Source organism: Brachyhypopomus gauderio, unplaced genomic scaffold (assembly GCF_052324685.1).
Source record: "Brachyhypopomus gauderio isolate BG-103 unplaced genomic scaffold, BGAUD_0.2 sc449, whole genome shotgun sequence".
Lineage (NCBI taxonomy): Eukaryota > Metazoa > Chordata > Actinopteri > Gymnotiformes > Hypopomidae > Brachyhypopomus > Brachyhypopomus gauderio.
In genome coordinates this window covers 1-13,346 of record NW_027507270.1, presented here as the reverse complement: position 1 = coordinate 13,346, position 13,346 = coordinate 1, and the positions used below count along the sequence as shown (strand labels likewise).

Sequence of the window (13,346 nt, the reverse complement as noted above, 5' to 3'; positions counted from 1 at the left end):
CGGACTCCAATGGATCTATGATCTTTTATTGCATGACACAAATACATTTGTTTCCATGTCAACAAAACAGTTCAGTCAGTATGTACACATCATACAGTTCTTGGAACCACGCGGCCATGTTGCTGGTTACAGCGCAGGTCCTGCTCACACTGGGGCTTTGGCTCAGCTCAAATTGAACTGCCTTGCACTCAAATTTACACTTTCAAAAAATGGCTTGGCTTTGGTAATCTTAATCTTTCTAAATCAAATCCTTGGCTGATTTCCCAAATCCCAGTAGCTGAAGCAATTAAGCCGAAAGGTCAGTCTCTTATAGGAACGGTCTTGTGGCTGTAGCTATCTGATCATGTGGTAAAAGGCCCCGTACCATTCTAGTTAGAAATATTTCTCTGATTTGTTTTTGGCAAAATACTCATGGTTCTGGCATTTTCCTATTGACAAAATAATCCTCACCCAAACAATGCCAGACATGTGACTTTGAAACATGCCACAATCTACGATAACCAACAAGCAACAGCTCCAAGAATGTATTTCTCTTTTTTTGCTGCTGATAATGAACTATACAGTTTTTCTGGCTTAAATGCAGGCAAAGCAACATTTCCTGAAGCTTTATAGCAAAGGGGCTACGAAAAAAACACTACATTACAATCCTCTCTAAGGATCATGGTGCAAGGCATCTCAATCTTGCAACTAGCCAAATGTACACAGGAGCATTTATTTGCGGACAGACACACTCAGAAAGCTGAAAGTAGCAAACCAGTTCAAAATGAAGGATTACCCTTGACATTAGGATTAACCTTGAAGTGTTGCTATTGCACAGCTACCCAGATACTGAACCTTTGAGCATATACATAAATTATATATATATATATATATATATATATATATATATATATATATATATATATATATATATATATACATATATGAAAGAGAAAGAAAGAGAGAGGACACTTAACATAGTAAACCACAATGACACTGCATCAAAAAGCAGGTTATATACAGCGCTGTGAAGGAAAACAAGAAAAAGACAAGACATGTAGCAGCAGAAATCTACGAGCAGCTAGCAAGGAACACCTGAACACCTCAAACCGTGACTGGGTACTCTATCGTGGCATCAGTAGGTTACATTGGTCCCACCGGGTCCTTGCCAAAGTTTGTCACCGTTTCAGCAGACATGGAGGTTATGACGCTTTCACGCTCAAGAGGACCATGCTAAACTGTTCAATGCCCAATTGATCATTTTCATGCCCTCAACATCTGGAGACCAGTGGCGCAAAACTGCTTTGTGTAATAACCACAATGTATTTTGGTCCAATCACCTATTCCATATATTCGCTAATGAACATTAAACAGAAAATTCTATACCTTCACGACCCAACTATGTCACATCAGTTTAAGGATTCCGAACAAGTTGTTATAATGGCACTCTATGAGGGTTTCACGCTGAACATTTAGCAAAGAAATATCAGACGAACTCCTCATGTAATGGTACGGACGAGGTGAAAACGAAGAAGAAACTACATCAAACTTTGGCAAGTACTGGCGAGCCTCACCATACAACACAAAGGAGCTATTTTCCTTTTCTATCTCCACCATGCAAATACTGTCCAAGAACATCAGTAGTTTTAAAGGATGATTAATAATCGTGATAATACTAGTCGTAATATTGCACCGACGGTCTTTCAGCTTCAGGAAATAAAATTAATACTCAGTTCCATTGTTGATGAAAACTGGCACAACTGCATCGAGTAACAAACACCTTATTGCACATGCTCGCGTGAACCTCTCTCAGGAGCGGTAGAGCTCCGTTAAGGAGCTGCTGGGGTTTGGATCAGCAGCGATTTTTTTAAACTACTACAATGGTGTCAGGCGAATGCTGTCTGGGTTTTGATTGGAGGCACCGGTTAGGTCCGAGAACTGGCAGAACGGCCGGTGAGCCACTCACAGACAGCTTCTCACAAAACGTTTAGCTTACACTGTTTCCTTGCCTAAAATCCCTGAGTTTCTCAAAGGGATTCGCTGGCAGTCATTTGCAAAGCAAACAAACAAACAAAAAAAAAGCTTCATCTTAAATGGCAAACTGCCACACTGTGCGATTTGTGTCCAGTGGCAGCAGTTCTGTTCTATTAGACGTTAGTTTCTTTGTGTCTTATGCGGATTATCAACGTGCACGTGTCTTCTCACCCGGCACTAACATGCAACCACACTTTTAAACCGTCCATAGGTTTGCCATGGCGAGGAAAAAACATTCAATGGCAACCGGGACGCACGCAACAACATCCATGAAGCATCTTCCGTTGCACAAGGCAAAACCCACAGGTTGACTGAGTCGTGTTTTTTTTCTTTCTTTCTTCAGTTGAGGTATGGAGAGATCAGGGATGGGGAAGAGGGGGTTGAGGAGAGACGAGGAGGGGGGTAAGGCAGGGAGGTGGAGAGGAGGTGTCTCGTCTTGGCTGGTTCAGGAGGTCGTTTTGAGAAGGCACTCCTTGTCCTGCTTCGCAGCGAGCCTTCGACCGACCCCTCCTGCTGCGACCTCAGGGGTCACGCCAACCCAATCAGGAGACTTTGGGTAGGCAGCGTTGGGGACTTTACCTGGACAGGAACAAAGAGGAAACACCGGCGTAAAACATCAACGTGACGGCAGGTCTAACGCTACTCCAGGGTGAAGACCGCCATCCTGCTGAAAGAAGGGGCCGACGTCAAAGCATTCAGACGTGGCAGGAAGATCCATCAGCATGTCTGAGCTTCTCACAGCAAAGGTGGACAGCTCGGTGGCATGTGACCGCAAGTCCATTATTCTGTTAACACTGATGATTTATGGAAGCAGGTGGGAGTTAGAATGGACTCCAGTGGTAGATGTGGACAATTTGTAATTAATATGTTGGTGTTTTAACTGCTCAAAGAGAAATGTTGTTAGGAAGACGTTACAATGTATGCTTTTCAGTATGTTTAAGGCCATGCATCTCCTGTTAGAAGTGTAAATGCTCTCAGTATTGCTGTTTCTATTACTGATATTTATGACTCCGCCCACATACCACATGAGCCCTTTCTTCCTGATCTTTTCTCTTTTATAAGGTCTGTGAATGTTTTTCTTGATCAAGGTGACAAACGGCCGGCTAACTATAGCAGCTAATGTTGCCATTTCAACCACAGAGTTAAAACGCATTACAGTATAAGACAGTATAAGAGATGGGTTTGGGTTTGGGTTAGATGGGTTTAGGACAGAGCTGACAGGAAGAGGAAGTGATGTCATGGGAAAAGCAGCGAGGTCAAGAGGCAGCGCAAGCAGAGACGGAGAGAGGTGCGCGCGGCACGGCACAGACCGGACCGTTACCGTGGCGAGAGGAGGAAGAGGAGGAGCTTAAAGAGGAAATCCTGAGCTCGTTCTTCTGGATTCATTCAGGGAGAGAAACACAGACAAAGAAAGAGAGAGAGAGAGAGCAAGAAAAGGTAGAAGGGAGGAGCAAGAGACACACAAAGTGAGGACAGGGGGACAAAGGACAACAAGGCCTCTTCCATGCGCACGTGGATCCACACGCAGGTGAATAAAAGCAGCCAAAGTGAAAACCTCTCACCTCCAGATTGGCCCTGGCTTTCTTCAGCACATCCCGGGTCCTGGACACTGGTGTGGACAGAGAGAGACCGATTACTCACAGAGACTCACCACACACTCCTCACCGGCCCTGTCGATACAGCTGAAATACGGTTATGACCGTAGCGTAGGGGGGGGGGGGGGGGAGACACTGACGCTGGTTGACGATGAAGGTCTCCATGCTCTCTTTGGAGCGGTTGGTGCTCCTCAGCCTCTGGATGGTGCTCTGAAGAACCTCCTCCTGCTCTGCTAACTTCAAACGCAGAGAACGGATCTCCTCCCTCATGGACTGCTCCTGTGAACACACACACACACACACACGTACATCATCGGTCACGGCGGTTAACGGACCAGGCTCCTGTTTCTTACACCCCAAGTTTCACAATCGATCCTGGATCCCTTTTTAAGCTTGTCCACCAACACACGCATGTGCAAACAGACTGAGGAACACCGCCCACCTTCTGGAGGAGATGGGCGGCGGCATCGCTGCTGGGAAGGGCCGCCCTCCAGAACATCTTGAGCAGAGAGACGGCCTCCTCCAGAATCTGGCCCAGTGTCTTTGTGTTGGCTAGCAGAGATCTCATACTTGCATAGTCCAGCGCCTGGTGGGCCAAAGGGAGAGAGACGATCAGAGAGGGACCGAGAAGGGAGATGTTGGGGCACTAAAGCTCCACCCTAGCACTAAAGATCTGTTCTGAGACCAGTAAACACACGGAACTGTTCACCTTCATTAGAGTAATGACAATACAAAAATATTCTAATTCATGTAGCATTTGAGTCCATAATCTTTATTTTATATGACAAAGAGAAATATATATTTATTTAACATTTCTACAAATCATGAGATCTAAAATCTCAAGTTTCCAATTCCAAAAACTCCTAATCCAGTTCCTCGCCGTTCCTCTTTGTGGGTTTACGTTCCCTTCACAAAGTGCGCGGGCGGCCCGGAGGGGGTGGAGGGGGTGGAGGGTGTGGAGGGGGTGGAGAGTGGAGGGGGTGGAGGGGTGGAGGGTGTGGAGAGTGGAGGGGGTGGAGGGGGTGTGGAGGGTGTGGAGGGTGTGGAGGGTGTGGAGGGGGTGGAGAGTGGAGGGGGTGGAGGGGGTGGAGAGTGGAGGGTGTGGAGGGGGTGGAAGGGGTGTAGGGGGTGTAGGGGGGGTGGAGGGGTGTAGGGGGTGTGGAGGGGTGGAGGGGTGGAGAGTGGAGGGGGTGTGGAGGGGGTGGAGGGGTGGAGAGTGGAGGGGGTGTGGAGGGGGTGTGGAGGGGGTGGAGGGGGTGTGGAGGGGGTGGAGGGGGTGGAGAGTGGAGGGGGTGGAGGGGGTGGAGGGGGTGGAGGGGGTGGAGAGTGGAGGGGGTGGAGGGGGTGTGGAGGGGGTGGAGGGGGTGTGGAGGGGGTGGAGGGGGTGGAGGGGTGTAGGGGGTGTGGAGGGGGTGTGGAGGGGGTGGAGGGGTGGAGAGTGGAGGGGGTGTGGAGGGGGTGGAGGGGGTGTGGAGGGGGTGGAGAGTGGCGCCCTCACCTGGCCGGCATCCACCTCCATGGTGGCGGTGTGGAGACACGTCTGCAGTGTGGCCTCCATCCGCTGCACCAGGCCCCTGCCCTCCAGGACCTGCTGCTGCAGGGCGCTGAAGTCGTCCACGTGCCCCACGACGTGACGCCCGTTCCTGTTGGCGAACGACCCGTCCGGGGCCTCCCCCTCCAGCTCGGCGTGGGTCTCCAGAGAATCTGAGAGAGAAGCGGAGAGGAGACGGAGAAATCATGACGAGGAGAGAGAGAGAGACAATATTATTATGATAGATATATATTGTAAATAAGGTGGGACTATTAAAGTCCGAACTATTGACGTAATCAGGGGACACTTGTTCGAGAGGCATAATCGAGTAGAGTAAGGTGAGTGTTGTTAGCACGTAGCATGCCCACACCATTGGCGGTGAGCGAGATCTCCTCCAGCTCGGAATAGGGGGAGTAGGGCGGACCCGCGGGGAACGGGCCGACGTCCCGCACAGGAGGGGAGGGAGACGGGTCTGCAGGACACACCCAGCATGCAGGTTAGCACACGCATGCAAACACGCGCACACGCAAGCATATATATGCACTCACAGCAGTTACGCATTTATGCAGTGTAGGCATAATGGTTCTGGTGTGTCAGCACATTAAAACTGCACTCAGTGGAACTTTCGTTACACACGACACAAATCATCTACTGTTACGATCACAGTTACGATCATGATTCATGTCCTGTTAGGCGCAGTTACAAAGATACGGGGGCCCGACTTTAAAAACGGGCAGGTGTAATGGACCCGGTCTGTTGGTCTGTCTCACCGTGCAGCAGTTGCCTCCTGTAGAGGGCGTCGCGCAGCGGGCTGGCGGGGACGAGGGACGTGGGCCGTGGCTCCGCCCCCAACCCCGCCCCCACCGCCGTCAGCTGCCCGTGCAGCTGCGCCCGCAGGGCACGAACCTCCACCAGCAGCCCTGCCAGCTCGCCCACGCCGGGGCCGCAGAGGTACGGCAGCTCGGGGCCGCGGCCTGGCCGGAGTGGGAGGGGCAAGGGGGCGGGACAGAGGGGGTGGGGAAAGACAAATTAGAAAAAAAGAAAACAAAGGGGACAAAGGAGAGATGAACAGAGCGTTTGGGTATGTGTGTAAACGCTATTTTTACCAAGGTCAAGGTAATACCGAAGTGTGCAGTAGTGGCGTCTCACCTGTGGGGGCGCTCTTGTATCCTGCACACACACGATCGTACAGCTGCAGCTCACACTGCAGAGAGTGCAGGAGGTGCCTGCTCTCAGACAGCTGCTGCTGAAGCAGACTCACCTCATGCTGCAGCCTGCACACACACACACACACACACACACACACACACACACACACCCGTGAGTGCCACGCGTGTGTGGTTCGGCGGTGAATCCTGCCGTGATGGCGGACGCTCTTACTTGTTGCTGTGCTGCTGGTTGTTCAGTCGTTCCTGCCGTAGATGTTGGATCTGCTGACTCTGCTCACACCCGTGCGCCTGCAGCCGCCGTAGCTCCTCCTTCCATTGCTCCGCCTCTAACTCCGCCTGCTTCAGTCGGGCCCGCCCAGACAGCACCGCCTCCTGCAGCTGCTCCACCTCCTTACCACTGTCTACAGAAAACACAACAGAGCAGTAATAACGGACAGAATTATATATAATATAGAATATTATATATATTATAGAATTATATAGACAGAATTACATATAATTCTGTCTATATAATTCTATAATATATATAATAGTTGGGACTGGATATAGTTGTATGAACTATATACAAATTTTGGATTTTGGGGGTGGAAACTGAGTGATAAAGCCTGTACCCCTGTAAGTAAACATACCTCTGTAAGTAAACGTACCCCAGTAAGTAAACGCACCCCTGTAAGTAAACATAACCCTGTAAGTAAACATACCCCTATAAGTAAACATACCCTTGTTGGCCTGCAGTTTTGACTGAAGACTCAGATTCTCCTCCTTAAGAACTCGAATCTCATTGGACAGTTGTGTGACAGTGTCCAGGCCCTGGATGTAGATGTTGGTGGGAGCTGTGGGGGGGGGGGGGGGGGGGGTAGAGACACAAGCCCTTCAGTGAAAAACACGTAACAGCAGACTGAGCAGAACTGGATTTCAATATAACTTCAAAGCACAGAGACATAAATCTCCTGTAAGCATCGTATGCATTATTTTGTTTGGTTCATGACACATTTTCTACACAGTGTTGTACTGTAGCTCGACACACAGAATTAAGGGGGACACACACAGTGATGTAGTATTCCCCCCTGAGCTCCCATCATGCCCGCAGGCACAGACGGGACCCTCTGGAGGGGGGAAGGAGAGGGGCGTGTCCCTCTCACCTCCGGTGCTGGGGGCGGTGGCCAGGCGACCCTGGAGCTGCTGGCGAAGACTCTCATTGGTCCTGATGGAGTCCTCCAGCCTCTGGCGCAGAGTCCGGATCTCCTGCAGGTGTTCTTCAATCAGACCCATGTCTGAGAACACACACACACACACACACATGTTTCAATTGGACAGACGTGTACTTGTCATGGTTCCACACTGATCTGCTCTGTTAACTATGCAGAACTACATTGGACGTAATTGACACACCTGAGTGATTCCCTGATTGGTAAGCAGGCGTTCCAGCGAGGCCTCTGATTGGCTCAGACATGTCATCTGTGCCCCACGGTGTAAGGGCTGCCACCAGGCCACCATCCGTTTTCAGGGGATGTCCCAGGGAATGCTGGGATAGTTGTGGGGTGTATCTGGCAGAATCGGTAGGTGTGGGGCCCATGAGTGCGTAGCTGCTCAGAGAATGAGGTAAACTGAAACCTGGTTCAGACAACACAAAGAGAGACATGTTCAGGATTGAGACATCGCAGGGATACTGACACTCGTGTCGGGCACAGAGTAAGTTGCGGTTGGGGGGGGGGGGGGGTGTTTGGGGGAATCAATGATAGAACATGCTGCTCTCACACTGGTAAGTTAGTCTGTTCATGACTTTGAACATATTGAGTAGATGGATATTTATGGTATTATGTGAAGCATTGTATGTGTATGTGTGGTCAGGTTTTGTATATGTGTGTTCACATCATGTTGCATGTTGTCAGTAGCTGCAACAACCGTAGACACTACAAATCCATGAGTCTAATCATTTATTAGATCTAAAAATGATAAAATGTATTTGTCTGTTAGGTACAAGCTACATTATGGACAGGAACACACACACACACACACGCAAGCTGTGTGCTCACTTCGGACTGGTGGTTTGCGCAGGCCCTGGTGATAGAGTCCTGAGGCTAACAGCCCGGCATCAGGACCAGTGAAGGGCAAGGGGTCAAAGGTTAAGGTATTCGAGGAGCTGGACCAATAGTTGTTCTGGGCCAAGGGCAAAAAGCTGGACATCTGTGCAGAACACAGACCTAGAGACGGGCGCAGGAGCGTTAGACTACTGCACTATATAAAGAGCATGGATGTGCTAAACAGTTATTCCACACCATGCTGACTGACCCTGGCCTACCTGTTTTACCCTCCGTGGGCCTGTAGGGGGCAATAGGGGGCTGAATATAGCCGGGGACATGGAAGAGGGAGGGGCGGTCTGCAAGAGAGCACAGACAGGCGGACCTAAAGAAGACGGTTACGGTGCACCTGGTCTCACTGCGTGTGTACGCGTGTTTGCGTGTATTTAGTTAAATGCACATTCCTGTGTGTGTGTTTGTGTGCGTGACTGTGTGTGTGTGTGTACTGCAGTTTCCATACCTGCATCGTCAGGTCTGGGTGCTGGATCCTGCTGGGCGTATTCACTGATGGCGTCCACGTCGGAACACAGATCCAGGTCCTCATTGGTGGAGCCCCTGTCGTCGGACACAAAGGAAGTGCGGTCTGATTGGTCCGTTGTTTCGGAGGGCGGCCGGCTGCTGGTGGGGGTGTCAGGCGGCCGCTGCAGTTTGGTGTGGAGAGACTCGATGATCTTGTCCTTCTCCTGGAGCTCCTTACTCAGTCTACACACACACACACACACACACACACACACACACACACACACACACACACACACACATGATGACTGCTGTATTTACTGATGTTGGGAATGCAGTTTGTATAGATTCTGTATACTTCAACAAACAATAAGTTTACTTTTCAGATGCACACACACACACACACACACACACACAAACACACACAAACAAATTACCTTAAAGCTAGCAGCTCATGTCCCATTTTGTCATCCTGCAGCTCTGACCGATCTCCTGTGAACGAACAAATGACAGAGAAACTGTTCAATACTGCACTATGGTTGCACATGAGTGTATATGTGTCCATGTGTGTGTGTGTGTGTGTGTGTGTGTGTGTGTGTGTGTGTGTGTGTGTGTGTGTGTGTGTGTATGTGTCCATGTGTGTGTGTGTGTGTGTGTGTGTGTGTGTGTGTGTGTGTGTGTATGTGTGTGTGTGTGTGTGTGTGTGTGTGTGTGTGTGTGTGTGTGTGTGTGTGTGTGTACTCACTCCCACTGATCTTAATGCTGATCCTCTGTGCTAGGGAAGTGCTCTGTGAGAGCTGCTCTCTGAAACTCTGACCCATGTAGTAGTCGATGTCGTTGGCCCGGAGCAGCTCCTCAAAGGCCTTGGTGGTGTCGCCCAGGTGCTGGGTCAGGATGTGGCAGATGCCCCGCCCCTCCCTCATCCTCTGCCGCAGGTGCGACAGCTCCCGGGCCTGCGCCTGGATCAGGGTGTTGTACTTCCTGGGCAGCCAAAAAAATAGAGGAGTTAGTTTGTGGAAGTGTGCCATTTACCTAGTAAAAGTGCATTTTACGGTGCCGTTTCCTCTCACCCTGGCCAGGTGGCACTCTTGCCCTCCTCTGCACCTCCTTTCCCCTCCAGCCTGGCGCTGCGAACCTGCTCCTCCAGCAAGGCCACGCGGGACACCAGCTCCTGCAGTTCCCTGTTGGGCCGCACGGGGCCCCGCACCGGCCCGTCTGACTGCCAGCCCTCGTCCTCCTCCATGGCACTGGGGCTTGGAGAGACCTGGAATGCCCAGTTCACCTGCCAGAGCACAGCCGGGTGAGGAAACAACCCACGATACAATATGAAGATATGGTCCATTCGATACAATATGATACCTACGATACGATACCTTCAATACAATATGATACCTGCGATGCCTTTAAACCCACGATACGATACGATACCTTTGATACAATATGATACCTATGATACATTTAAACTCACGATACGATACGATACCTTCGATACAATATGATACCTACGATATCTTTAAACCCACGATATAATACTACCACAACACAAAACAAATCCTACAAGGATACGGTACGTTTAGGGAATCGATGCTACCTTGCGTGGGGTGCGCTCGAGGCTGGAGGCGTAATCAGAGGTGGCGGAGAGGGAGCGCACACGCAGCTGAAGCCCCCGGATCACCCTATGGCATCGAGAGAGTTGCGCCCGCAGGTCCTGCACCAGGCAGTGGAGCGATGAAGCGTCGTCGGGCTGACCCGCATCGCCACTGTTGCCGCCGCCGCTTCCGTGCCAAGCCCAGGGTTTACCGGGCCCGCCCCCCCCACCGTCGCCGTAGTGCTCCCGGGAGAGGGAGGTGCACATCTCCAGATCGTCAAACTCTGGAAGGAGCAGAATAAGCAGCAGTCAGACCAGAGCACAGTGGACGGCTGAGGCATGTAGTTTGATGTATGACTGTGATTGGACAGTTGAAGTACGTAGTTTGATAGTTGGGCTCTGTGATTGGGCAGTATATAGTTTGGCAGCTGTGGTGTTGTTTGGTAGTTGGGCTCTGTGATTGGGCAGCATGTAGTTTGGCAGCTGTGATGTGGTGTAGTTTGGTAGTTGGGCTCTGTGATTGGGCAGTGTGTAGTTTGGCAGCTGTGGTGTGGTGTAGTTTGGTAGTTTGGCAGCTGTGGTGCGGTTTGTACCCGGGCTGCTGGCGTCCTCCCTCTCGGCCTCGTTCTCACTGCGGCCACTCGTCTCGTAGCCCAGGTCCTGCAGGTCCACCTGCACCTGCTTACTGTCCCGCTGCACAGCGCTCTCCGCTGAGAGAGAAAAAATCACTGTGTCACAATCACCCCCTCCATCTCTGTGGTTCCCCATAGCAACACCTTGTTTTCATTTTATTTCCTGGTTCCTTTTATGCATGCTTTTATTTTGAATTTTCTTTCGTGTCTGCCTTCACGCCCCATCCTTGATCTCTGCCTTCTCATTAGTATTATTGGCCTGTTCCTAGTTTCACTCCGCATTTCCTCCTGTATTTATATCCCATGTTTTTAGTTAAAGTTTGCACATAGGCCTTGCTGTTTCGATCCCAGTTTCTGCATTAGATATTCTAGTTTTTCTGGTGTCAGCTCGTGTCTTGTATATCTTGTGTTCTATCCTGTCTCTGTTACTAGTTTTGTTGTTTGCTTTGTGTTTGTCTTGTCACTTTATAGTAAGTATGCAGGTTTTCTTCGTGTGACTTTGGTGGTCTATGTTGCTATATATATTAAATATGTTGATGTCCTTGTTCATTGATTTGTCTATGATTGTATTTAGTATCACGTATTTGTTGTCTTTAGTCTTGTTTATCTGTGTTTGATAGTCTTTAGTGTAGTTGTCTTTGTATCCTTCATAATAAACCACATAAAGGCTCGCATTTGTGTCCAACCTCTACCACTACCAATGACAAATAAGTGTGTGTGTGTGTGTGTGTGTGTGTGTGTGTGTGTGTGTGTGTGTGTGTGTGTGTGTGTGTGTGTGTGTGAGAGAGAGAGAGAGAGAGAGAGACAGACAGACAGAGAGACAGAGAGAGAGAGAGAGAGACAGAGAGAGAGACAGAGAGAGAGAGAGAGAGAGAGTGAGAGAGAGAGAGAGAGAGAGAGTGAGAGAGAGGGAGAGACAGAGAGAGAGAGAGAGAGACAGAGAGAGAGACAGAGAGAGAGAGACAGAGAGAGAGAGAGAGAGAGAGAGAGAGTGAGAGAGTGAGAGAGAGAGAGAGAGAGTGAGAGAGAGGGAGAGACAGAGAGAGAGAGAGAGCGCCTTTCCACTCACTCAGCAGGTCCCTGTAGTCCTTCAGTTGTTCAGCCTGTGCGTGGACTGTGGCTTCAGACACCATCAGTCTCTCCTGCAGGTCCCTGCTTTCCTGCCGGCTCAGAGCCAGGTCGCTACGGAGACGGTCTGCCTGTTCCCGGAGCCCCGCCTCCACGTGCTGCCAGAACCCTGTAGCTCCGCCCCCACCGCTGGAACTAGAGCCGCCGCTCTGGCCCTCCACCTGCCGCTCCACACCCACGTCCTGCCACAGGGCCACGCCCACAGGGAACAAATTAGCATACAACCGTCTGTATGGCTTCTGTGGCTTTGCTCCGCCCACTTCATTACCCTTATGGAGATGGGAGATGGCACAGTGGTTTACCTGCTCCGAATCTCCAGGCCCGTGTGCCAGGAGCACCCCGAGGTCCAAAGAGTGAGGCCTGGTACATCTCCGCTTCCCCGATCCCTCTCTCAACGTCACATCTGGGGCCCCGCGCTTGCACCGGGGGGCCCGTGTGCCCTCCTCATCCTCATCTTCATCGTCATATTCCTCCTCTTCCTCGTCCTGTCCGTGCATATGCCGGTTGTGTCGAGCCGGGCCATGGGGCTTCGGTCCGTCTGAGTCACTCTGCTCCCGCCTTCTGCACCTCACAGATACCTTTCCGTCCGTCCTGAATGCGGATCCGGACTCCGGCACGGATCTTGATCCAGCTCTGCTCTGCTCCTGTTCAGGGTTTGCCACCTGCTGTCTTGGAGGAGAACTTCTGAATGGAACACATTTCATGACACAGACAGGAACACAAAAAAACGCTTAATATTAATGATTATTACAAATCACTAATTGGATTCTGTTTTATTTTTATGTATGATGAGATTAGCTGAGGTATTAGTAAGTACAGTATTTTTTTCTGTTCAGAGAATGTGTGTGTGTGTGTGTGTGTGTGTGTGTTACCTGTTCAGAGAGCGTGTCGTACAGCTAGTCTGGCTGAGCTGGCTGTTCTCCTCCCTTGTCTCTTTTTCTTCTCTCTTCTTCTGTCCCGCATCATCCTGCCATCCGACCCCCACGGCCCCCTGGGATAGACCCTTGCTCATTGGTTCTCCAGACATGCCAGCATTCTGCACGGAGGTAAACAAAAACCACTAACAGATTAAAAAACTATTTTAAACGTCACACTTGGCATTAGGATTTAACACACAAACTGAAATTCCATTAGACTTCAACGCATGAAG

At 50.3% G+C, this 13,346-nt stretch overlaps 1 protein-coding gene across 1 annotated transcript; it reads right to left on the bottom strand.

Annotated features, from left to right (window-relative positions):
• Positions 1-5: 5 nt before the first annotated feature.
• Positions 6-13,232, bottom strand: LOC143506200 (myomegalin-like; the record flags this gene model as incomplete). The annotated part of the gene is made up of 24 exons (XM_076996269.1): positions 6-2,592; positions 3,335-3,389; positions 3,576-3,622; positions 3,749-3,887; positions 4,051-4,194; positions 5,107-5,312; positions 5,510-5,611; positions 5,910-6,113; positions 6,289-6,413; positions 6,520-6,709; positions 7,028-7,141; positions 7,451-7,582; positions 7,701-7,922; positions 8,345-8,512; positions 8,611-8,688; positions 8,850-9,091; positions 9,286-9,340; positions 9,594-9,829; positions 9,919-10,130; positions 10,440-10,720; positions 11,030-11,146; positions 12,138-12,378; positions 12,499-12,880; positions 13,069-13,232. Coding segments are annotated over 24 exons (3,990 nt in total), but the record flags the coding sequence as incomplete, so codon positions are not given.
• Between the last annotated feature and the right edge of the window lie 114 nt (positions 13,233-13,346).